Raw genomic sequence first — 26,173 nt, 5'->3', positions numbered from 1 at the left:
TTTCTGTGTTTTCACGCAGAAACCAATTCATTTCCTTTAATAGAAAAGCCTGTCGACACTTTTTGGGTTAATTCAGAGTTTGTTACCTAAAGTTTCTTCAACTCTAAAATAGACTACAAATTTTAAAAACTTTCAATTTAGTCCCCAATTTTCAACAATTTATGCAATTAAATTATTTTTTTCTAATTTTCGGGTTGTTTCAAAATTTTATAAATATATATTTCAAATCTACTTGATTGAAGGTTTTTAAAATATAGTTTTCATATTTTTATCAATTATAAAATTTAAATAAAAATGAGTTAAAGTTGAAAAAATTGAGGGGAAAAATAAACAAGAAACAGTTTAAATGGGACGTAGGGAATAATATTTATGTAAAACATATAATATATATAAAGATATCATAAAAATGATATAATATATTATAAACATAAAAACGGGTCAGATTCGAACCTTAAATGTTAGAGTTTAAATTTAACATATATTTAAAATGGGTCAAATATTTTCATCGTAGTCTATATTTTAAGTTTGATATTTTTATTCAAACTTCCTTAAATTTCAGATGAATGGCCATATCATTACGCAGATAGTAAACAATGCTATCTACGTCATTTATCTTTTCTTTTTTTAAGATTTTTTTCCTACAACTTTTCAATTATTGACTTGCAACTAAAAGTTGGCTTCATATACACGAAGGTTAAAGTTAAAAGAACCAATCCCAAAAAAAGTATAGGGTATTTATGCGCAGTGAGCAATTCTAAGGCAAACAGACAAACACATGAATTTATATCAAAGGCGTAAAATTAAAAATTTATATTAAAAATTTTAAGATGTGTGAAATTATAAAATTTTACAATATGCGAAATTAAATAATCATTAAAAAATATAAAATAAAACCTAAAATATAAAAAAATTAAAATTTTTAGTGGATAAGACTGCACCAATGGAGGAACACAATGAAGACTAGTGAGAGTCATGTCTCCCCCCAAAAGTTTGAAAAATTATACTTTAGACCATTAAAATTTTAAAATATTTAATTTCTCCTCCCAAATTTTGTTTAAAAATTTATAATATTTCAAAAAAAAAATAGTTAAATCTCAATTTTTTTGAAAAAAATATAAACTGAATCCTTTAAAATTTTTACAAAATTTAAAGTAAATTTTTATTTTTTTTAAAAGTTTTAAGTTGACCTCCCAAACTCTATTATTAAATTCCATCAACACCTCTCGATCCGTAGATGCATGAAGATGCCCATAACATCTCTTTAGTCGTTATCCTCAAGGACTAGAAAGACTTCAATGTAAAAGTAGGCGGGCGAAAGCACACTGCAAGGTACCATAGTGTATAGCTTTTTGTATGTGTTGACTGACTTATAATAGCATATGGGGATTTGGGCAGTGGTGGTGGTGGCGCACTCAGTTCTCTGCTGCTTTGTCACTATTAGAATAAACTCTTTTAATGACTTGCATTGCGCGTCATTTATGAGTGCGAATGACACATAAATGACTGTCGTTGAAGCCACCGATATGAATCTAAGATAACACGCAATTGTACGTAATGAATTTATGACGCGCATTTATGACACGCATTTTATGACGCACATTTATGATGTTTATTGCGCGTCATTGAAGCCCCCGTCATAAATTAAGATGACATACATTTGTGTGTTATAAATTTATGACACGCATGTATGACTTATATTGCGTGTCATTGAAGCACACGCCATTAAAAAAGATGACACACATTCGTGTGTCGTGATTGTATTTCGTAAATTATTGCTATATATGTATATATTGTAGATTGACAAATAATCAAACTAAATCACATTTAATGCAACATAATTCTAAATATATATATCATATTATATATAAGCAATCTATTTGCATACAATATATTCACATTAAGTTACAAACATAATATTCATCACCTATGGCTATTTGAAAACAAAACACCAAGAATGTTCTCAGGTTATCACAAGAAGATACGAACATATTATAAGATCTTAGCACATTAATTTTACTAAAATGGTGCTAAACAATATGTGCATAGATCAACCTGAGCAAGGTCACCAACAGCAAAGTCTCGGAATAGCATAGATCAACCTCTGGGTATGTAGCAATTAGAGGGAATACAACATTTCCAGCACCACAGCCAACCTGATTACCAAGGTCACATTAGTTCTATAATATATAGAAACCTTACATGAGAATTTAAGAACCTTAGACAAGAAGGGGAACTACTTAACACACACTATAAGGAACAATAAAGTCAAGTTCTACCATATATAGTGACCAACATTCAACAAGGTTTGCCACACCATTCACTTCAACAATAAAGGCATCTTGAATAAGATTACCAGACCATTTAGAGGAATAAAATAAGAATTCATAGGGAAAGCAGAAATGTTAGCACTATTCTCATTTACTCGAACTCAATTAAAACAAGTCCATTTCCAAATAACCTAGCATTAACAGAGAATTTATTGTGGATTCAAACTCAGGAAAATAGTATTAGTAGACAGTCTATTTATTTACCACAAAATAGATATTGAATGGATAATACGTAAGTGAAAATGTCAAGTGATTTACCTCCAAAATAACTTTTCTTCCGCTTCTCTGATTTAATAAAAAAAATAGTTAAAAAAGGAAACAAATAACCTTGAAGAATTAAAAAATCAAAAACAAAGAGATTAAAATAGTTAGCTTCGACTCATAGAGAAATATTGATCTGATTCCTTGTCCAGGTAGTGCCGATCTTTAAAAAACTGAAACAATAGGAATTAAACAATTTCAAAATCACTATACCAAAGAACATAATAAAATTCCTGTAGCAGTGGTTCTATATAAGTTGCAGCTTTTCGAAGTGATCCCAAAAAGAACCTTGTTGTTTGTCACAACCATTGCTAGTACAAAGACTAAACCGAAATTTAGTAACATTCGATCCACAACCTTAGGTATCTATTATAGCATTTAAAATTATTTAACAGCCAGTCCAAAATCTGGGTTTGGGGAGTAGATGTAGTGCATTTAAGTAATAACACAACGTCTCAACAATGACCTTAGTAGATATAAAAAGGGATGAAAACAACTTAAACAAAACTGCAAGAGGACTAACTTTATCTTGATGTTGCCTGTAGAACTGATCCCAATACTTCTTAGCATCTCTTTCATACTTAGCTACAAAACAAAAGATCAAATTTAAAGCACCATGTATCGACTCAATGCAGGCCCATAATTGTGAGTAAAAGAGATCTCTTTCATACTATCCTGCATGGATAAAACATAAAGGATCATCTATAAATAGAGAAGCCTCTTACAGAGATTGTACATTTTACGGCATCGATAAAATTTTTTGGAGGGATAGAGAGATAAAAGAGGCGATTAGAAACCCTCCTGCCCTGGACAAGCAATTTATCGTCATAAAAAACAACTGAATTTTCACATTATAAATAAGGTGTGTGCCGAATCCCCTATGGTACTAGATTTTGAAGAACACTTGCACTTAAAATACCATTGTATGGCCCATAACTAAAAAATGGTTGAAACTTGAAACCCTCAATATCCACAAATACATTCAATTGTAAAGAGATTATAAATAACAAGTCGGAATTAGCTCACTATTCCCGTTAACCGGATCAAAAATTCATTACCTCATGCTCCTTGAGCTTCTTGTCCAACTGTGCAAAATTTTCCCCGGAATCATACTGACCAGAGTGGTAGAAACATCTTTTAAGAAATTCTTCCATCTTTTCACTACAATTCTCCCTGGATTTACATATCACACCCATTTATAAGTTCAATAATCAATTAAAAGAAACAAACAATGAAATCTGCAATCGGATGCCTATGAACTTGAAGTTGCAAACAAAAGATAGGAAAACAGTTCACGTTTTATCGATCCTACAAGTAAGGGTCTTGCTCACCATATTCCTTATTTCCGCATCAGTCATCTTACTCCTCGAATATCCATAGATGGTAAAGTGCTGCAACAAAATTAACCCACATTTTTTCGAGCACAAATTAAGTTACATCAATCTCCGGATCAAAGTTTCAAGTAGTTTAGAAGACGATACTAATGTGAAACAGACCTCAGGAAGACAACCTTCATAATAAAGTGCAAAAAGTGCAGGGAATATATTCTTTTTCGTAAGATCCCCGGAAGCTCCGACCACCGTGATTCTGATAGTCGACTCGTTTTCATTGATATCAAAACCTACTTTTTCATCCCATTCCTTTGAAGATGTAACTGACAACAAGTCCTCTTTTGATTTCTCCATAGGGGTTTCTTTTTCCACAGGTGACACTTTTGTTGCCACTGCACCTAAGCATGTAAACAATATCATATACATACATACATTTATATTATGGTTAAGCATGTAACATCTAGCAATAAATCTAAACTAGCAAATTGAAAATCAACAATACATGGAAGTTCATAACTATGCTCGTGTAAGAAAAACAACAAAATAAGTTGGATTCAAGCTAATTGATAGTCAAGTTAAGACTTATCCTCAATCCAAACAGAAAAATGCATATTCCCCAGAATTTTGCATGCATTCAAAGAAGAAACAACAAACAAATTGAAAATCAGAACACAAACAAGCATGGGACTAAAACTTATAAGCTAATAACTTTGCTCACGTAAAATAGAACAACACAACTAAATCAGCAATATATTGTGGTTCAATAATTGATAGTCAAGACTTTCCCTCAATCCCAAACAAAAAAATGCAGATTCCCCATAATTTGCATGCATTCAAAAGAAGAAAACCAACAAATTGAAAACCAACAACACACACAAACATGGGACTTAAACTTATAAATCAATAACTTTTCTCGTGCAACAGAAAACAACACAACTAAATCAGCAACATATTGTGATTCAAGCTAATTGATATTCAAGTTAAAACTTTTCCTCAATCCCAAACAGAAAAATATAGATTTCCCAGAATTTTTTGTGCATTCAAAAGAAGAAAACAACTAACAAATTGAAAGTGCGTCAAAACTAAAAGAACCCAGATTACGAAGTATGTTGTTGGTGCAAACGCGAGTCCTCCGAAGAAAACCGAGAAGACCACCGAAGAACGGGAAAGTAATCCCGAAGAACATCGTTATTGCTGCAATGAAAATATGTGATGCATGAACTTATGTTCAAGTAGGTTGAAAGAATCAAAGAGTTTTGGTTTTACTTACCAACATAAGAATTGTGAATAATGAATCGGAGCATTTGGGAAGGTGCGAACAATGAATCGAGGGGGGAAGAAGCGAGAAATGATGAAAATAATGGGGGAAATTAAAAGACGATTTTTACAGATGACACACAATTATAAGTGTACTCTGTGTTTTTGCAAAATTTTTGGATTATGACTATTAAATATGACACACAATATTGTAAGTAATAAATCGTTCAGATTTTAAAAAACATGGCATTTTGTTTATGAAACACATTTTTTGCAAGTCATAAATTAGTGTGTGTCATCGTTCGTGTGTCATTAAAAGTATATTTTCTTGTAGTGTGTGCCTCCTTTTCAACTACTTTCCCAATCTCTTTGTCCTCTGTTGCCTTTTTTTCAATTTGGTTTTGTCCTGACAATTGATTGTGGATGTCCGATGTATGATATGGATGCTTCATTATGCCATCTACTAACATTCATGATTTTATGGCCCTTGCAATGTCTTTGGATTGCATATTTTGTAACGGCCAACTAAAACCATCTTGACCTTTCCTTTTTTATATCCTCTTTTTTTTCTCTCATTTTTTATATTTTTTATTAAGCTAAAAGTGATTACAAAATAGTATATATTTTAAGTACTCTCAACCATTTGACAATAAAAGCTCAATCATCCTTACAATTGCTGATGCTCGAACCATGACCTCTAGAAATGACAACAATTCCTTTAACATTTGAGATTTACACTTTCTAAAACGTAATTCTTGAGATAAGTATAATATAACGAACAAAAATATGATTATTGTGATAAACGAAAAACATTCATTAAAGGTACATGAAATCTTATTAATTATAGTCTCTTAAAGAGTGATGATATGAATCAATTAATAATTATATTTAATGGTATAATTCATTATATTGTAATTATTGATTAAATGATATTATTATATAGGATTCCTCCACCAATAACTTTTCTAACAACTGAAGTCTTCAAAGTAAAAAGAGGTATCTAAAGGATCTTTCTCCATCAATTGTAGATTCTGGGTTTTCGTACTCTCAGATCAATCATTTTTTCTTTTCAGTCACATTCTTTTAACATGACCATTGATAGACCCAAATGATTTGTTAAAACCAAATTTATCTCTAGGTGTCATATTCATTCAACTTATTGACATACAAGTTGCAATCATGATCCTTAGTCTAACACGGACATTAAAAGCCACTATAAAACATCTATACTAGACTGAATAAAGGGTCTTCTTCTATTTCTTCACCTTTATCCTCTTCAGTTCATTCCTTCTCAAAATCTTTGAAACCATACGATTAGAATCATATTCAGTACCACCATGAATCAACGATTGTGGCTCTCTATTCAAATCAGAAACGATGAACTGCCATTAATCACCACAACCCTAATGTTTCCATCAACAATTTATGCGATTAATGTGAAACACCTCTTGACGTAATAATCAATCAAGATGCACCTCAAGAATAAAATAACCAACATAAACTCTCATCTTCTTCCTAAAATCTCCCCTGATGTAATTAGATTTTTCTGGCCAGCAACCACATATCGTGCTACAAAATTTCCATTAACAACATCGAGCTCCTTGGGCAGCCCGACTGTAATTGTAACAACAAATCAACCCACCCTTCAATGCTACAAAGGCATACGACAAGGAGAATAAAAGGAAAAAGGGATGATGTAACAACATAATGCACCCTCTTTATTATTTAAACGATTCTTCTTACGGGTGCTTAGGATTCGTCGATGATATTGTTCTAGAACTCGTTCCTATAGAGTGTGTTCTCATGGCTTACCCAAACTTGGCTCCGACATAACTTGACTAGATTGTGTGGTGTTTGGGGATAAAAGAAGGCGAACAAACCGGCCACATGATATGAAGAAATTAGCTTATGCTACGACCAAACTCCAAAAGCTAACATATGTGCTAATCATAACTCCAAAGGTAGCATCAAGAGAGGCTCATACAGATGATGAGGAAGCTTCCCAAGATACACAAGGAGTCACATCCTAGAAATCGAAGACTAACTTATAATGGAAGAGAAATGGCTTTTACAACATCACTTCTCCTACTATGCCTCATACAAGTAATTTTGTTAACCGTCATATAACTTATGACCATGGAAGCAGCCTCCCCATTAATTATCCGGATTGAAAATGCGTCTAGATAAAACTCACTAGTTAAGTTCTCATATTTGCCTTAGATAGACAGGATGAAATTGCTTGCAATATAGATAAGATCAGCCTATATACATTTGAGACTAGACAAGACTTAAAATAAAACTTAGTTGCTCCTTGCACAAAGGTTAGGGAAAACTACCTCTTAGCATACTGTGAAGTACTAAAACATCTTTAATACACATAAAGATCAAAGTCCTTATTCCTCCGTTTAAGTATTGTAACCCTTCAATGTTATTTCTTCTACTATAACTTCAGAAGTCACCTATTCTCTATTATGTTACCATAGTGTTGAGACGTCTCTACTTTGTAGCCATAGTTCTGAGATGTTCTTTTTCTAGCTAAGAGCGTTGAGCTGTCTCCTCTACATTCAAAAAGAAATAACTTCTTATTTTCATCAGCCAACCAGACTCCATTATCTATTGATAGTGTCGAGATACCTTCATTGAGCGTAGAGTTATCTTAACCCACAGTTACAACTTAAGGATTTACCAAATGGGTTGGGCTGCCTCGGATCTAACAATAAAAGTTTCTCCATTGTGCCCTAACAAACGTGGTGGAGATACCTTTGCACTAGCAAGAGATATATCACATAATTGTTTTTACCAAGGAAAAGATGACTATATCACACCTATAGAATCTTCTAACAAAGTGGAGATGCCTTCGCTAAACTTGCAGTGTGCCGTTGTAGGCTGAGTTACCTCCTCTGTCGTCCAAGAGTGTTGAGATACCTCTACTCCTATAAAATTAAAGTAACTCTTCCTAACAACAACCAAAAGAGTTTAGATGCCTACATCCTGGTAGTAGGAATAACTCCATGATCAATTCGGGTATCGAGATCCCTCCACCTGAAAGCGTTGAGATTTCTTTGTATGATTTGTTATATTATACCATTTAGGAGTTGTCTCACACTCTATCAACGGTCACTCAAAGGATTCTCCAAAGAGTGATGGGATGCCTCATCCTGTCCACCAAACTCCTCCGAGGATGTCGAGTTGTCCTCTATATTGGTCGAGGGCATTGAGATGCCTCTAGTCCTATATAATTAAAGGAACTCTTCCTAACACCGATTGAAAGAGTCAAGATGTCTTCATCCTAAAAATACGAATAACTCTATTTCTGATTCATAGGGCATCAGGATGTCTCCACACGACATCATTAAGATATCTTCGCATAGTTCATGATATTACATTAGGGAGGAGTTGCCTCACACTCTGTCACCGCTCAAAGGATTCTACAAAGAGCGATGGGATGCTTCCGCTCTCTATTGCTATTATGAGCGTTGAGATTGTTTTGCCTTAGCAAGGGGGACAAAGACTTCCCAATTACTTCCAGCAAGGTGAAGATGCCTCCACTCGTTCACCAAACTCCTGTTCGAGTGTCGAACTACCTCCTCAACAGTCGAATGCATAGAGATGTCTTCACCCCACCTTAAATGTAATGATCATACCATAATATTAACCCTATATACAAATAAGTAAAAGAGGAAGAAAAAAAATAAGTGGGTCGTAAAAGAAAAGTTGACGCCTCCAGCGGCTAAGGATGAACCATGAAACCCAAGTATCTATTTAATGGTTGAATCACTTGGAAGACACTCAATTATTAGTACACTTATAAATTAATTATCTAATTTGAAAAACTGATAAATTAGTCACTCAAATAATAGATTGTCTCGAACAAGTCATTGACCCGTTCAAAATGAAATGAAGTTGTCGTTAGGAAATATTTTCTTGATGATTTTCTCATTTGGTAAATTACAGCACATGCCATCTAAATATTACTAAGATTAAAAATCTGACACCCAATTATTAGTAAGATTACAATCAGGTCACCTAATTCCAAAAGTACACAAATGAGACACTGGATTAATCAAGAAATAAAACCCACTTTGAGTTTTGGACTTCTCAAAGATAGGGGGACCCATTCGATGATTCAAATTATTATGATCTCCAACGATCAGAACAATCATCCAATTCTACCCTTTACAAATACAGAGACATTCATATATAATACTTTTAAAAAATAAAAGAGCTTGAAAACGATGATGGGTTTAAGTCACAAAACTACTACAGTCAAACTCAACAATAAGTTTTGACAACCCTACTCACTTGAAATCTAATAAATTAGATGTGCCTCCTTAACACCATAAGCTTAATGGAAGCGGTATCAACATAGCCTATAGACTTGGAGAACTTAGTAAGGATGTCTCTTTCATGATTTCTCATCAGACCCTTAATGCTTTTAAGCCTATAGCTCTCATTCACAAGGGCATCCAATCTAACCTGAGAAAGCCTTTTAAAGGAGCAGACCTGCCAATCGTTTCCTCTTGGAACCAGAAACATAAAAATATTTGAATACGAGATAAAACTACAACTCAAATATAAAGAATACAACAATTTAGCATGATCTCACCACCTCGGTCGTAATAAGGCTAGATCAAGTAATTAAATTCCATATAGGATGACCTCATTTATGAAACGTTAAACAGTAATGTAATTCTTTAAAGATGATCAAATTGACTTTTTAGGATAAAATTGAATCTAAATGAAAAAAAAACTTTATAATCCTAAGAAAAACATTAAAAATATTCTCTAGTGACCAACTATAACGCTCGTTTCACTTTTAACAACTTCGCAACATGTATTTTAATTTTGATTAATAATAAACATGAACTCCTGTGACTTCGGTGATAAAAGAATTATTGTTATTCCTTGAGGTATTAGATTCAAACATCGACAAATACCATGAGTACGAGCGATCAAATACTCTTCTCCCTTCCTCGCAAACTCTTCTCACCTTCATCAAAAGTGAAAAACTCATGGATCTTTAAAATATTATCATAAATCAGTTTTAAGAAAATATACATTTCATGTTCTAGAATAAAAAAATTGAGATTGAGTTACATTATTTTTATTTGTAATTTTCTAATAGTTGGGTGACCATGGTTTTCTCTTGTTATTCATCTAAATCCCCAATCCTTTAAAGTTTGAGTTGCAAAATCACCAATTACGTAATTTGTTTACCTTATATTAAAGGTGCACATTAGGAGCTAAGTATCTACCAAATTAGGTTTCTGATATTAGTTTTCGGTGTTGAATTCATTTTCTCTTATATTCAAAACAATTGATTTTGTTCTAAGGGTCTGTTGTGCTTTGATCTTTTAGTGGTGGATTTTAAATTTTGGTGGTGGAATTCATATGATATGTGTATAAAATCTATGCAAAGTGATAATTATTTGTGTTAAATTTTAATTAAGATAAAAAAATAATGTCAGTCTAAAAAAACTTTATTTTAATATAGTTTTGATATAAAAAATAAAGGGACTGAAAATAAATTGCAGGAAATTAAAAGCCGGAAATAAAAGACTAAAGAATTAAACTAAAATAAAGAAAAATGAAGTGCATGAATTAAAAAAAACAGAAAATTAAACTGATGAAATTTAAATAGCATAAATATAAAATTACACAAAAATAAAAGGTAAAGGGCTAATTTTTAGAATTTTACCAAGACCGTAAATAACAGGATTCATACCAAAGGGTGGTTCATCGCGAGGTCGTAAATTAGTTCTCATGCTTTTTAGAAATTAGTAAGTTAGAAGTATTTAGAAGTTAGAAGTTAGTAAAAAAGTTAAAACTTTATCCTGGCCATAATGATGCGGGTTGTACCCCAGGGAGGATCATCGCAAGGTCGTATTAAACATTTAATAACAATATTTAATAAAAGGGACTCAAATGCAATAAAAATAAAATGCAGTATATTAATTTGAAATAAAACAAACATAAATAAGTGACCAAATCAAAATAAAAAAAGAAGAAGGTAAAATACCTTAAAAATGTATTGTTTTCTTTTCTTTTCGAATCGGGGAAGAAAATTGCATTCGCTCATTTTTTTTGAATGGGGAATGAGGACCTTTATACATCCTTTTTTGGGGTTTTATAATAACCCATTTACAGTGGTTACCAAATGAAAAATAAAAAATCTCAACTTTTTTGCTTTTGTTAGTATGTGCACGATGAATGCTGATGGAGTAATCAAAGGGGCCTCGTCTGTGCTGGCAGTTGTCGTGGATGACAAGAGTGGGGGACCATTACATGTTGTCGATAAAGCACTCGGAACCATCTTGTGTGAAAGTTTGTTGTCGTTGAAGGGACCACGGTGCGAGTGGGAAGGCTTGGGACACTGCTTGTTGTCTCAAGTGGCACGATATCCGCCGTCGTGGAGTTGAAATCGCGGATAGCCACTTCGTTGTGAAGTTGAGCCTTGACTTGAATATCCTTCGTCGTGAAGTTGAAATCCAAGTGTTGTATGTTGCGGGTGGACACAATTCCCTTCGTCGTGAAGTTGAAACCGTGGAGACCCCTTTATTGTGAAGTTTGGCTTCGAGCTAGATATCCTTCGTCGTGAAGTTGAAATCCACTCTCGAGCAAATTGTGTTGTTTCGAGAGAAACTTTCAATCTGTCGAGTTGGTCGAAGTGTAGCTTCTTGCTGCTGAGTTAAGCAACTAACATGAATCTTTAAGGTGCTTTTGAATCGAGTATCCTTCGTCTTGAAGTTGAAACTTGACTCTAAAAGTTGTAAAAAATTATGTATGTGGAAAATGATAAATATGATGCTCTAAAATGTATGCATAAGATGCATGTAACATGAATTGGTTATATTTTATCTCCTGAAAAAGGTCTGATAATTTGCATTAGGATGTTGAATCCCCAAATGATGCCCCAATATCAAAAAATGCCCCAATATTTGATGTTGAATCTCCAAAGATGCCCCAAATGTTCCTCATTTCTTGCTTCAGCATTCTAAATATTAGTAAGATTACAAATATTTCACCCAATATTTAGTAATATTACAATTAGGTCACCTAATTTAAGAAAGACACAAATGAGACATTGGATTAATTGAGAAAGAAAACCCATTTTAAGTTTTGGACTTCTCAAAGATCATGGGATTCATTCGACGATTCCAATGGTAGAGAGACTGGAGTTGGTGAGAGGGAGGATATCACTAGGTAGAAGTCATCTAGTGGTCAATAACGTAGATCGAGGTTCAAGAAATTTAAAAGTTTTGCAAGGTGATTTTAAGGTTTTTGAGTGAGATTCTCGAGAATCTAATATGGTGAATTGAATGGGGGAGATTGAGATGAATCTTATGGTGGAAATTCAGGATTCATTGCCCACCTCGTATGGTGTTTCACGGTCCAATGACCTGTTTGTTACAATCGATTGAGTGACTCGTTTGTAAGTTTTAGAAGGTTGGTGATCCATTTGTAATCTTGCAAATAAATCAGTGAGCTTTGGTGTAATATACCCTTATTCAATTAGCACATTGTTTTGAAGGTCAAACCTTAAACATTGACGTCAACTTGTATCACAATTGTTATCATTTATTGATTTTGTTCAAAACTGGAACATAGGCAATGCGATTAACAATGTTTCTACTGCAATTTCTACGAATCTCAGCATATTTTATATATTAGCAGCCTCGTCCTCGTGTGTCTTAAAAAGGAGGTGGTAGCTTTGCTTGACCAGGCGGCCCTTGAGAGATGGTAAAAAAAGGCTCCTGAAAGAAACAGTCTAACGGTCTAATCATTGATATGCGAAGTCCAAAACCAACAAATTCACGTATTTCTATGAAGTTCCTACGTATCTATAAATTACGCGACCGCATGCTCGACATACACAACACAAACCTCATCGAGATTAAGCCTACTACTTGCGTACTTGTCATGGCTTCCCGTAGTAACTTTCTTCTTCATGCATTTCTTTGGTTGGCTCTTGCAACCACTGCTTTTTCCTTATCACCCAAATTTTATGACAGAGTTTGTCCCCAAGCTTTGCCTGCCATCAAGAGAATAGTGCAGGCTGCTGTCCACAGAGAGCCCCGCATGGGTTCTTCTTTGCTTCGTTTGCACTTCCATGATTGCTTCGTTAATGTATGTTATCCTTGATTAATTTTTTGAAAAGTTTTAGTATTTGCATATAAATCTTCAACTGCATTGTGTTGCAGGGCTGTGATGGTTCACTTCTTTTGGATTCTACCCGTGCTTTCGAAACCGAGAAAAATGCACGTGGAAATTTGAATTCTGTGAGAGGTTTCGAAGTTGTAGATGAGATTAAGGCTGAAGTGGACAGAGCTTGTGGACGCCCCGTGGTCTCTTGTACTGATATCTTAGCAGTGGCTGCTCGAGATTCCGTAGTTGCGGTAAAGTCCTTTATTGCCTCTAATATTTATCATGTAAAAACCAATATTTCTAAACGAAAACTACCATGATTGCAGCTTGGAGGTCCAGCATGGAAGGTTCGTTTGGGTAGGAGAGACTCAACCACGGCTAGTAGGGCCTTAGCCGACAGTGTGCTTCCATCGGCTTCAATGGATCTTCCTGCATTGATCGACAACTTCAAGAACCAGGGCTTGAACCAGAGAGATCTTGTAGCTCTCTCCGGTGGAAACACCATTGGCTTATCAAGATGTTTAATCTTTAGGAACAGAATTTACAATGCAACCAATATTGACCCTGCCTTTGCCAAACAGCGTAGAGCCACTTGCCCACGCACCGGAGGGAACACTAATCTCGCTCCTTTCGATTCTACACCTGCCAAGTTTGACACTGCATACTTCAGCAACCTAGTGAAGCAAAGGGGACTACTCACCTCAGATCAGGCTCTTTTCAATGGCGGCTCCACCGATAAACTTGTAAAGACTTACAGCTTGAACCCTGATGCTTTCTGGAATGATTTTGCGAAGTCTATGATTAGGATGGGAAACATTAAGCCTTTAACCGGAAAACAAGGACAGATTCGTATCAACTGCAGGAGGGCAAATTGATGACAATCTCAACATCAACTAATTCTTGTTATTTTATTAATTGCATGGGTCAAAGTGTCTTTATTCGACGGCACTACTTGATAGAAATGTCACCTTAAGTGCCTCTTATATTGTTTCAATCTTTTCATTGTAATATTTTCAAGTGTATTTATTAAAATAATTATTAATATAAGTATCCTCGAGATTTATTTTATATCATATTATATGCAAATTAATTATTTGTATTTATATTCATGGTGAGGCTATATGGACATTATAGTTGTTTCAGAACGAAACAATCTTTAAAAGACGAGTCTGAAATTTTCTCATGGTTAGATTATATGGCCTAGCTTTGGCAAAGGCACTATCTCAAACATTGGTATAAGGAAAAGAGTTCTCATAATATACTATTAAAAAGAAAAATGTCAACAATTTAAACTAAGATCGAACTCAAACCGAAGGAACACAACAATCATTGTTTAAGACACACCAATACACAACCCAACTATGAACAACCTAAACTTGACACCCTTTATATATAATTCCAACTTTTGCGACGTAATCCATAAATTATTATGATATCCAACGATCAAAACAATCTTCCAATTCTAATTCGTACAATTAGAGAGACATTTATAAATAATACTTTTAAAAGAGAAAACAACTTAATTTTGGAAAAGATCAGGTCTGAGAAAAACAAATATATTTGGACTCGCCGTCAACCTTTGCGTTAGGTAGGTAGAACACCTAAAAATATCCTGTAAAACAATTTTAGGAAAAATAATTTTAAAAGAAAAAACGGTTTGCGTTTAACCAGAAACTCGTTTTGAAAAGGGTTCGAAGTTGATTACGCGTGGTGAAGGATGAGCACATTCACAGTGCCCAAAATTGGTACTTAAGCGATTATACGTCATCTAAATAATGAAAATTGCAAATTCGAATATGTATTTAAATTACGATATGTTTTTGAGAAATTTTAAAAAATATATTATTTTGTACGAACAATCCTCGAAAAACACACTTCTTGTCAGTAAAGGCATGTTTCTATAGATTCCTCATACGTAATAATATTGCCGTATTTTTTAATCATAAAATACATACATTTGATAAAATAAAAAACTCAAATACAAACGAATAACATTTTGTACAGACAATCTTTAGAAACACATTCCTTGTCAGTCAAAACTTGTTTTCATTAATTATCCTCACAAAATATTATTACTTTTATTAAGAATATAATCTATGACAAAAAATAATCATACTGTACATATTACTTTTATCAAAACAATAATATATACGAGTGTACATGATAATATTTGCACATATGCTACACGAATTATGATGGACTAAATCGTAATGGATGAAATCATATAAAAATTGAATACTAATAAATTTAAAAAAAAAACATTAAGTTAAATCGCACATTTAAACACGGGAAAGAGACAGGAAAATAGATAAAGAACGCTAAATACACATATTAAAATCTAAATAAACCATCCATATATAGAACTAAAATGATAGATATAAAGATATAATGCTAAATATATCGGAACACACAACAATGGCCACCAAGTAATCATGGGATTATAATAAAATGCATAAAAAAATAAAGGGACCGATAATAAATTACAGAAAATTAAAACCTGGAAATAAAAGATTGAAGGATTAAAAGAAAAAAAGAAAAATGAAGTGCATGAATTAAAAGAACAGAAAATTGCAGTGCTGAAATTAAATCAACATAAATATAAAATTGCACAAAATAAAAGGTAGAGGGTTAATTTTTAGAATTTTACGCATACCATAAATAGCACGATTCATACCCTAGGATGGGTCCTTGTGAGGTTGTAAATTAGTTCGAATATTTTTTTAGAAATTAGTAAGTTAAAAGTTAGAAGTTAGTAAAAAAGTTAAAATTTTACCCGAGCCATAATAATGCGGGTTGTACCTCGGTGCGGCTCACCGCAAGCCCGTATTAAACGTTTAATAACAATATTTAATAAATGGGACTGAAATGTAATAAAAATAAAATGTAACAGATTAATTCAAAATAAAATAACATAAATAAGTGACCAAATTGAAATAAAATAAAAATAGTAGGTCGAAATAAAATAAAATAAAAAATAATGAAATGATGAACAAAATGTTAATATGCGCTAAATATGTAGGGACTACTATACGATTAGACCTAAACTCCTAAATATTTATGTTAATATTGGCATTTAGGTTAAAAAAATTAAACCTGAACTAAATAAACACACAAAGCTTTCTCAACTTTCCCTCTCCTCCTACAACTGCCGCTCCCCAACACAGCCCTATTGCCACACTCCAACCACCATACATCGGTGGTGGTTTCCTCCCTTCCAACCACCTTTATAGGCGGACAAACAAGCCTAAACAAGTACCTTATCATTACCTTTTTAACTTCTCCCAACCCTTTCTTTTCTCTCTTGACCGAGAGCTCCCAAAGCCCATGGTTAGCCACCGTATTTTGAGGCGAAAAACGAACCTCTGACCACCACCATGGCCACTGAGCACACCAACACTACCCCAAAAAGATCCCAACTTTTCACCTTCTTCTATAGATAAAAATTGAACCCCAAGATAGTAAATCGACCCATAAAGACTTAAAGGCTTCGACTTTCTCCCCTCCACTGGCCTTAGTTCCGACGAGGAGTTCGAGCAACCCCGGCAAGCAATTATACCCCTCTCATTTCTTATTATTCTACTTTGGTTCTAAAACCCAAATAAATTGGTACCGAAAATAAAAAAGAGTAAGGTAAAATACCTTAAAAAATGTATTGCTTTCCTTTCTTTTCGAATCGAGGAAGAAAATTACATTCGTTCTTTTTTTTCGAATGGGGGAATGAGGATCTTTTTTACATCCTTTTTTTGGGGTTTTATAAGAACCCATTTACATTGGTTACCAAATGAAAAATAAAAATCTCATATGTTGAACTATGTTTCGATATAACAATTTAAGGCAAAATGGTTTTTGGACTTGAATTGAATTTACAAAATGTATTTGGACTTAATTGAATTTATTCAAAATTTACAAAAATAATTCAAAGTTCTTTTAATTTAAAATTGCAGTATGTAAAAGGGGAACCGATTCCCCCAAGGGGGTACCGATTCCCTCACTGTTCATCAGCCCAACGATCATAATATTTGAATATTATGAAGGGGTATCGATTCCCTATGAAGGGGTACCGATTCCCCCCATTCTGGGTAGCCTATTTTTGCAGAAAAATCATTCCCAAACGGCTCCAAAACATCCCCAACGGCTAGATATGACTTCAAACACATTCCAAGCTATAAATACAAGCTAAGGACACTTGAAGAAGTAAGAGAACAACTATCCAAGCAATCAAACACAAGAGAAGAGTTTTTCATTCTTATTTCATCTTTCTCTTGTAAATATTTTGTTCTTTTAAGCTTAATTCTTGTAAACACCTACCTTAGAGAGGTTTTATTGTTTACATCTTTTATCCTTTTGTAAAGGGGAAAGGTTCTAGCTTAGCCCGTGTAAAAGCTAGGGAAAGGTTCTAGTTTAGCCCGGAAAAACTAGGGAGTTGTAAGGTTATCTCTTTGTCCTCAAAAGAAATAAAAAATTAGTGAATTTGTTGGAAAATCCTTGGTGAGGAGCTAAGGTAGTGGACGTAGACTTTGATTGAGAAAGTCGAACCATTATAAATCGCTGTGCAATTCTCTATCTTTCAATCTTCTTACTCCCTAAACACAAAACCGTTCCGACCCCTCTTTACAAATCGTTCCGGTTGTCGTTTCGAGCTTCCGAAAATCCTAACAATTGGCATCAGAGCCTAACTCATTAAGAAGGTTTAACCACCTTGAGACGATCCTAGAAGAAGCTCTACCAATTCCCGACTCAACCGAGAAGATGGCTTCCACCTCCGGCTCGTTCCACATGGAAGACTCCCTACCAACGGACAAGCCTCCATACTTCAATGGAGACAACTATCATCATTGGAAGAAATTAATGAAGGTATTCATCCAATCCAATGATCTTGATGTATGGGAGATAATCGAGAATGGCTACTCTTCTCCAAAGAAGAAGGAGAAGAAGCAGAGTGACAAAGAACGGAAGAAAGCTCAACTTAATGCCAAGGCCATGCACATGTTGTTTTGTGCATTTGGTCCTGAAATCTATGAAGGGGTTTCTTCATGTTCAAGTGCCAAGGAGCTTTGGAATAAGTTCGAGGAAATCCATGGAAACAAGAAAGAAGAACCAACAAAGGTGGTGTCTCTAATGGCTTATGAAGAGCCCGAGGTATCTTCTAACTCAAATGAACTTAATTCATATACATTTGATGAGTTACAAGATGCTTTTAATAGGTTATATTCGGAGTTTGAGACCATGAACTCCAAATATAAGAAAATGATTTCAAAATTTAAATTGAAAACGATTTTCTTTGAAAACAAAAATAGATTTTGAAAGCCAAAATGAAATTTTGAAAAGGATTTAGAGCTTTCAAAAATAAAAATTGATAGTTTTGAAAAACAAAATTTTGATTTAAAAGTTAAGCTTGAATGCTTAACAAAGAAAAAGAAATCATTTTAAATAATTCATTTAGTTCAATAATGACAATATGCTCACATTGTCATTATCATGGTCATTTGGAACATACTTGTCCTTTGAAGAAAGGAAACATTTTAAAATTAGCAAGTATGGGTTCCGAAAGGAACAAGGGCATTGAACTAACGTCCAAGGATCCAAAACAATTTGGATACCAAAATTACTTAAATGTCTCTTGTAGGTGTGTGGGAGCAATGATGATGTGAGTGATGATTCAAGATGCTCTAGCCACACATGAAAAATGAATGGGTAACCTCTAAGCTTAATGCTTTTAATTTAGGTTATTGGTTGCTCATTGATTTTAAACATGCATGAGTTTTGGTTTTAAATGATTATGCATCATTGTTTTAATCTCATGTATATTGAAAAGATGATTATGATGAACATTTATTTTTGAGAATTTTTAGTTCATCATAATGAATTTTGGTCAAATTGGTTTTAAATGCTAATGATATCTCTCTAACAATTGATATCAAATTTCAAAATACTTTGATTTTATAAATTTTAATTTTTGGCCTAAATTTGAATGTTTATGCATGTGGTCTAAATGAAAATGATATCTCTAGCAATTGATATCAAATTTTTAAAATTGCATAACATTTTGGAAAACTTTATGCAAATGCACTTAATTTTAGCAATTGGTATTAATATCAAATTTCGACAATTGGTATTGCATAAAGTATTTTAGACTTGGATATATTGAATTTCATGTGCTACAAACATGTTTGTTATTCTTTTTAGAAATTCAATATTTTGTTTAAGTGTCAAGATCTTAAAAGCTTAATTTTGTTTTGAATACATTTATTGAGGGGGAGCTTTGATTTTTCAAATGATTTTTAAATGTAAAATTTACTACTTACTCTCCAAAGTTATTTTAAACTTCAAAGATCGAATTATTTTTGATATAACAAAAAGGGGGAGAAGTTTAGTTTGAAAAATTCAATTTCTTAATGAAAAAGGGGGAGCTTAACATTTTCATATGTTTTCCAACAGTTAGTATCTTTTCATTAAACATTTTATTAAGGGGAGTTTTTGCCAAAACAATTTTTTCAAATTTTTGTTATATCAAAAAGGGGGAGATTGTTGAACTATGTTTCGATATAACAATTTAAGGCAAAATGGTTTTTGGACTTGAATTGAATTTACAAAATGTATTTGGACTTAATTGAATTTATTCAAAATTTACAAAAATAATTCAAAGTTCTTTTAATTTAAAATTGAGCACAAAAATGTTTTATGAACAGTAAATCACTGTTTGAACAGTAACCCGAGGCTAAAAAATTCCAGTATGTAAAAGGGGAACCGATTCCCCCCAAGGGGGTACCGATTCCCTCACTGTTCATCAGCCCAACGGTCATAATATTTGAATATTATGAAGGGGTATCGATTCCCTATGAAAGGGGTACCGATTCCCCCCATTCTGGGTAGCCTATTTTTGCAGAAAAATCATTCCCAAACGGCTCCAAAACATCCCCAACGGCTAGATATGACTTCAAACACATTCCAAGCTATAAATACAAGCTAAGGACACTTGAAGAAGTAAGAGAACAACTATCCAAGCAATCAAACACAAGAGAAGAGTTTTTCATTCTTATTTCATCTTTCTCTTGTAAATATTTTGTTCTTTTGAGCTTAATTCTTGTAAACACCTACCTTAGAGAGGTTTTATTGTTTACATCTTTTATCCTTTTGTAAAGGGGAAAGGTTCTAGCTTAGCCTGTGTAAAAGCTAGGGAAAGGTTCTAGTTTAGCCCGGAAAAACTAGGGAGTTGTAAGGTTATCTCTTTGTCCTCAAAAGAAAGAACAAATTAGTGAATTTGTTGGAAAATCCTTGGTGAGGAGCTAAGGTAGTGGACGTAGACTTTGATTGAGAAAGTCGAACCACTATAAATCGCTGTGCAATTCTCTATCTTTCAATCTTCTTACTCCCTAAACACAAAACCGTTCCGACCCCTCTTTACAAATCGTTCCGGTTGTCGTTTCGAGCTTCCGAAAATCCTAACATCAACTTTTTTTCTTTTGTTTGTATGTGCACGATGGATGCTGATAGAGTAATCGAAGAGGGCTCGTCTGTGCTGATAGTTGTCGTGGAGGACGAGAGAGCGGGGGGGGGGGGGACCAATGCATATTACTGATGAAGAACTCGGGACCACCTTACGTGAAAATTTGTTGTCAAATGAGGGACTATGGTGTTGTTGGGAAGGCTTGGGTCCACTGCTTGGTAGCCACGGTTGAAGCTGACGAGGCAGGGGTGGCGCTGGCAGCTACAACTTCTCCATATGTTTGGGTTTAGATTTGTTTTGTTAATACTTTGGGCTATGTGGGCCATTTGATTTAGGGTTTATAATTTGGCAATTAAGGTATTGTATGGATAGATTTGAAGTACTAGTAATGGTTTGTAATTGGACTATTTGGTTATTTGTTTGATTGATTCGTGGCATTCTTTTCTTTTTCACAAAGGCAAAAAGGTACATATTGAAGTTCATGTACTCGAATAAACGAAAGCCCAACAATCTATTCTTTGCCCAAATAAAACCAATTTGATCTTCAAATTTATCCAAGTTTGATTAAAGAACTCGGACAAAATTGGTATTACAGATGGGTTTAAGTAACAAAATTGCAACAATCCGACTCAACAATAAGCTTTGACAACTCTACTCACTTGAGATCGAATAAACCTCTTTAACCCCATAAGCTTAATGGAAGTGATATCAACATTACATTTGTTCTTTTTTTTTCAAAAGGGGAAAATGACTTTTTTACATCCTTTTTTGGGGTTTTATAATAACACATTTATAGTGGTAACCAATGAAAATAAAATCTCATCTTTTTTGCTTTGTTTGTATGTACACGATGGATGTTAATGAAGTAATCGAAGGGGGCTGGTTTGTGCTGGCAATTATCGTTGAGGATGAGAGAGCAGGAGGACCAGTGCATGTTGCTCCTAAAGCACTCAGGACCACTTGCCATGGAAGCTTTCTGTCGTTGGAGGAATCACGGTGATGTCGGGAAGGCTTGGACCACTACTTGGTGGTCACGATTGAAGATGACGAGGCAGGGGTGGCATTGGCGGTTATAACTTCTCAATAAGTTAGGGTTAATTTTTTTTAATGGTTTGGGCTCTATGGGCTAAATGAAAAATAAATATCTTATATTTTTTTTGCTTTTGTTTGTATGTGCACGATGGATGTAGATATATATATAGTTAGAGAAAGTTGAAATGAGCTGGTTTGTGCTAGTAATTGTCATGGAAGAGGAGAGAGAAGGGGACCAGTGGATGTTATTGCTGAAGTACTCGAGACCACCTTGTGCGGAAGCTTGCTGTCATTGGAGGGACCCAGTGCTACTGGGAAGGTTTGGGACAACTGCTTAGTGGTTACAATTAAATCTAACAACGCAGAGGTGGCGTTGGCGGCTACAACTTCTCAATATGTTAGGGTATATTTTTTTGGTTAATGCTTTGGGCTATGTGGGCCTTTAGTTTAGGGTTTGTAGTTTAGCAATTGGGTTTTTGTATGTATAGATTTCAAGTACTCATAATGGTTTGCAATTGGACTGTTTGGTTATTTGTTTGATTGATTATGGCATTCTTTTATTTTTCACATAGGCAACAAGGTCCAATTTGAAGTTCATCTACTCGTATAAACGAAAGCCCAACAATCTATTCTTTGGTCAAACCAAATCAATTTGATTTTCAACTTTATCCAAATTTGATTAAAGCACTTAGAAAAAATTAAGGTATTATAACAGCCCCTATTTGCTTGTTGTTGTGAAACAAGAATGTAGCAAAGACATCTAATGGCCTAATTTCGTCTTACTTGCTTGCAACTCCAGTTTTGGCACCAACATCCTTCTTCAATCTTTTATTGTTTTGGCAGTCTAAGTTTTAATCGAATAATTTTCTTCTTTGTATCCAACAATCTTCTCATTCGATTTGCCTCAATCTCTCAAATGTTGAACCAAATTTGGAAATAGTCTACTTGATAAGAAACTTTCGAAATCGCTTTCTTACTTTTCAAAAATTTCATTTTCTGGAAATCTTAAATGAGAAACTTTGAAAATCGCTTTATCATTTTTTACAAATATCATATAAAAACATGTTAGTGGTCGGGTAACATGCCTTACTTCAAAGTAAAGATTTTTTTTCGTAAATTGGGCTCCTCTATTCTTGAGATTATGCAATTTTGAACTTGATATCCTCTATCTTTAAATTTTACTTTCTCTTTTCAAGGTTTTATTTTCCTAAATATTCAATTTTCTTGAAAATATATAAAATGTTTATCTTGAATGTGCAATGTAATTGTCTATGTATGAAAATAATGTTTTTAGGAATGCAGTAATGCGATTCAAGCATAATCTAAGAAAAACACTCGTGAGAGGGAAAAACCATCCTTAATAAAAGGGAATATTCTAGAAATCTTCTCATGAGAGGTGAAAAGGTCTTTAACAAAGACGAAGTTAGGATTTTCAAGGAAATAATCCTAAATAGACGAAGTTGGTTTCTACAGAAACTGTCTTAAGGAAGACAAGACTAAAGTTTTGGGAAACAATCGTTAGAAAGACCAAATTGAGCTTTCTAGGAGACATGTCCTAAAAAAGTTAAGATTGAAGTTTCTAGGGAAACAATCTTTAGAAAAATAAAATTGGTTTATCATAAAGGATTTTAAAGACATCCTCACGAGAGGGGAATCAAAGCTTTTTATGTTGTACGCCTTAAAAGTAAAAATGAATGTCTGACGCAAAAATGCAAATTCATTCGAAATGTAGGTCAATGATGTTGATGTATGTTTTATTGATCGATGGCCATAAATGGATGCTCACGAAGTCCTCGTTCTTGTCGTGATTGAATCTTCTTCGTCCTTTTTCACACCGGTGGGTATAATCAAATTTTCAGATCACAGTAACAGGCTCTTCTTTCCCCAAACAAATTTTACTCGCAAGGTTCAGTTTTCTTTCCACTAGTTTCTGATTCAGAGATTTCAGGTCAGAGAGTCTATTATCAAAGACACATCACCAATTTCTAGGAGGGATTTGTTTTGTTTGAAAATGTTTTTCGTCCTCTTTCATTTTTTAAATATAAAAAATTTCATAGAAAAACTTTATGACAACAAAATGATGCCCCTCTCTTTGGGTTCACAATTGAAACAAATCATAAAACAAGAGTTCGTTGAATATCAAACAAATCATCTGCACTTTTAGCCAATTAAGATTATAGTGCTTTGACAAGCGTCAAGACTAGTGGTAATTTTGAGGCTTAGGCTGATTTTGGAAAGGTATAGTGTTTTGAGTTGGCTTCTTTTGATGTTTATATTTATAAAACAGTCACGATATTTATCTTTTGGAAACATTTACTGGTTCCAAGTTCTCGTGAGTACCATTGGGATGTGTGGTGCTTTATAAGATCATTTTTATGCAACAGTTGCTCAATCTTCATATTCGAGCCATTTTTTTGGGTTTTCAACTGGAAACCTCCTTTGGTTCGAAGATGCCTTTTGCAAGTTTTCATCTTGAACCCTCCTTTTTTATTTTTTTCCTTATTTTTCTCTATCATGCATTAAAGATTTTAGAAAACTCTTTTTCTAGTAAAAACATTAACCTTGAGGTGTATAGTGAAATTTGAAGATGGTCTCTCCCACTTAGAAATTCATTCAAGATTAGATCGCCTCTTGAGTCGATTTGGGAAGAGTTATATAGATTATTAAAGTCATCAATGGCCTCCGCTTCAAACTTCGACTCCAGTCTCGATTCGATGCCCGTCAACAAGCCTCCTTTCTTCAATGGAGCTAACTATGCCTATTGGAAGAATAGAATGATGTAATTCATTCAAGCAAGTGACATGGGAGCATGGAATGCTGTAGAAGAAGGATACATCAAACCTCTCACCCATCCAAGGTTGTGGAGTGAAGGAGAGACAAGAATGTTCCAGCTCAACTCCAAAGCCATCCATATTATTTTTTGTGCTCTTGGACCAGATGAATACGGAAGAGTTTCATCGTGTACAACCGCCAAAGAAATATGGGACAAGCTTCAAGTCACACATGAAGGTACATATGAGGTAAAGAAATCAAAAATTAGTATTCTAACGCATAGCTATGAAAATTTTAGGATGAAACCAAATGAAGACATCAAAGCTATGACGGATAGATTTTCAACGATTGTCAATGGTCTCAAATCATATGGAGATATCATCTCAAATGAAAAGCTTGTGAGGAAGTTAGTCTACTCCCTCCCAAAATCATGACAATCAAAGAAGACGGCAATCATCGAGTCTAAGGACCTATCGTCCTTAACTCTTGAAGAACTTATCGGTTCACTCCTCACTCATGAAATGATGCTTGAAGATGAGGTGGACCTTGATAAAGTTGAAGAGACACCAAAGGAAAAGGAGAAGAAGAAAAATATTGGAGTTGCTCTCAAATCCACAAAGATGAGAGTGATTCTAATAATGATGATGATGACGAGGAAATGGCATTGTTTGCCAAACGGTTCAGAAAAATGATGAGACCTTACCAAGGAAGAAAATTCAAATGAAACGAAGGTCTCAAAAATGAACCAAAAGAGAAGGACCCAATCATTTGCTATGAATGCAAAAAGTCGGGGCATGTCAATATGATTGCCCACAATTGAAGAAAAAGGGTCAATCAAAGAATAAGCACAAGGCTCATGTGGCTATATGGAGCGATGAAGAAAGTTCCGATGAAGAGGAACAAGAAGTAGCAAACTTGTGCTTGATGGCATTCGGGGAAGATTCTAAGGTAACCTCTAACTCATCCGATTTTGATGATTTATCTTATGATGAGTTATTTGAGGAGTACAATGGGTTGGCTTGGATTATGAGAAATTGTTTCTAAAATATAAAAATGATGTTTCAAAATTGAAAAATGAAAACAAACTCATATCCAAATCCAACAACGATCTTGAAAGTAAAATCAAAGATTTGCAAATCAAACTAGAAGAGTTTGAAAAGAAAAATTTAGATTTGCAAAATTTACTTTCAAAGATCAATGATGATCATCAAAAGAAAATTGATGATCTTAAAACTTCTTTTGATAAAGTTGGAACAAAACATTTTGAAAAAGGTGGAAATTCAAAATCCAACTTTGTTAGAAAAAGTTTTAGAAACTACAATCATAGAGGTCCCCAAAGAACCTCTAATGGAAAAATCATTAGAAGTATGTGGGTTCCTAAAGAACTCATTACTACTAAAGATAAAAATATCCTACACAAATGGATACGTAAGGGGACTAGGATTTTGGAAACTAATGAATATGGACCCAAAAGAATTTGGGTACCAAAAATCAAAAATTAATCTATGTTTTGTAGGGAAAGGAGCATTGCTACGAGGCACGAGAAACAAATTCAAATTCATGGTACCTTGATAGTGGATGCTCAAGACATATGACCGGAG

The 26,173-nt window shown here is 34.0% G+C and overlaps 1 protein-coding gene and 1 long non-coding RNA gene across 3 annotated transcripts; both read left to right on the top strand.

The window, feature by feature from the left end:
* The first annotated feature begins 3,736 nt into the window (after positions 1–3,736).
* On the top strand, positions 3,737–14,228 carry LOC120122321 (peroxidase 70-like). 2 transcript variants are annotated; one of them, XM_039141469.1, is made up of 4 exons: positions 3,737–3,740; positions 13,096–13,303; positions 13,378–13,572; positions 13,648–14,228. In XM_039141469.1, exons 2-4 carry the CDS (start codon positions 13,097–13,099, stop codon positions 14,194–14,196), a joined length of 951 nt encoding a protein of 316 aa, XP_038997400.1. In that variant the 5' UTR covers positions 3,737–3,740; position 13,096; the 3' UTR covers positions 14,197–14,228. The 2 variants fall into 2 exon arrangements, with proteins under 2 accessions (XP_038997400.1, XP_038997399.1); XM_039141468.1 differs by lacking the exon at positions 3,737–3,740 and having other exon boundaries at positions 13,063–13,303.
* On the top strand, positions 5,068–19,698 carry LOC120122324. Its single transcript, XR_005516074.1, has 3 exons — positions 5,068–5,231; positions 8,062–8,066; positions 19,688–19,698. It is a non-coding gene; the product is annotated as an uncharacterized LOC120122324 (long non-coding RNA).
* The last annotated feature ends 6,475 nt before the right edge of the window (positions 19,699–26,173 follow it).

Source organism: Hibiscus syriacus, unplaced genomic scaffold (assembly GCF_006381635.1).
Source record: "Hibiscus syriacus cultivar Baekdansim isolate YM2019G1 unplaced genomic scaffold, ASM638163v2 tig00110386_pilon, whole genome shotgun sequence".
NCBI classification, from domain to species: domain Eukaryota; kingdom Viridiplantae; phylum Streptophyta; class Magnoliopsida; order Malvales; family Malvaceae; genus Hibiscus; species Hibiscus syriacus.
Note: the sequence above shows the minus strand (reverse complement) of the source record. Positions and strands in the feature narration are given on the sequence as shown.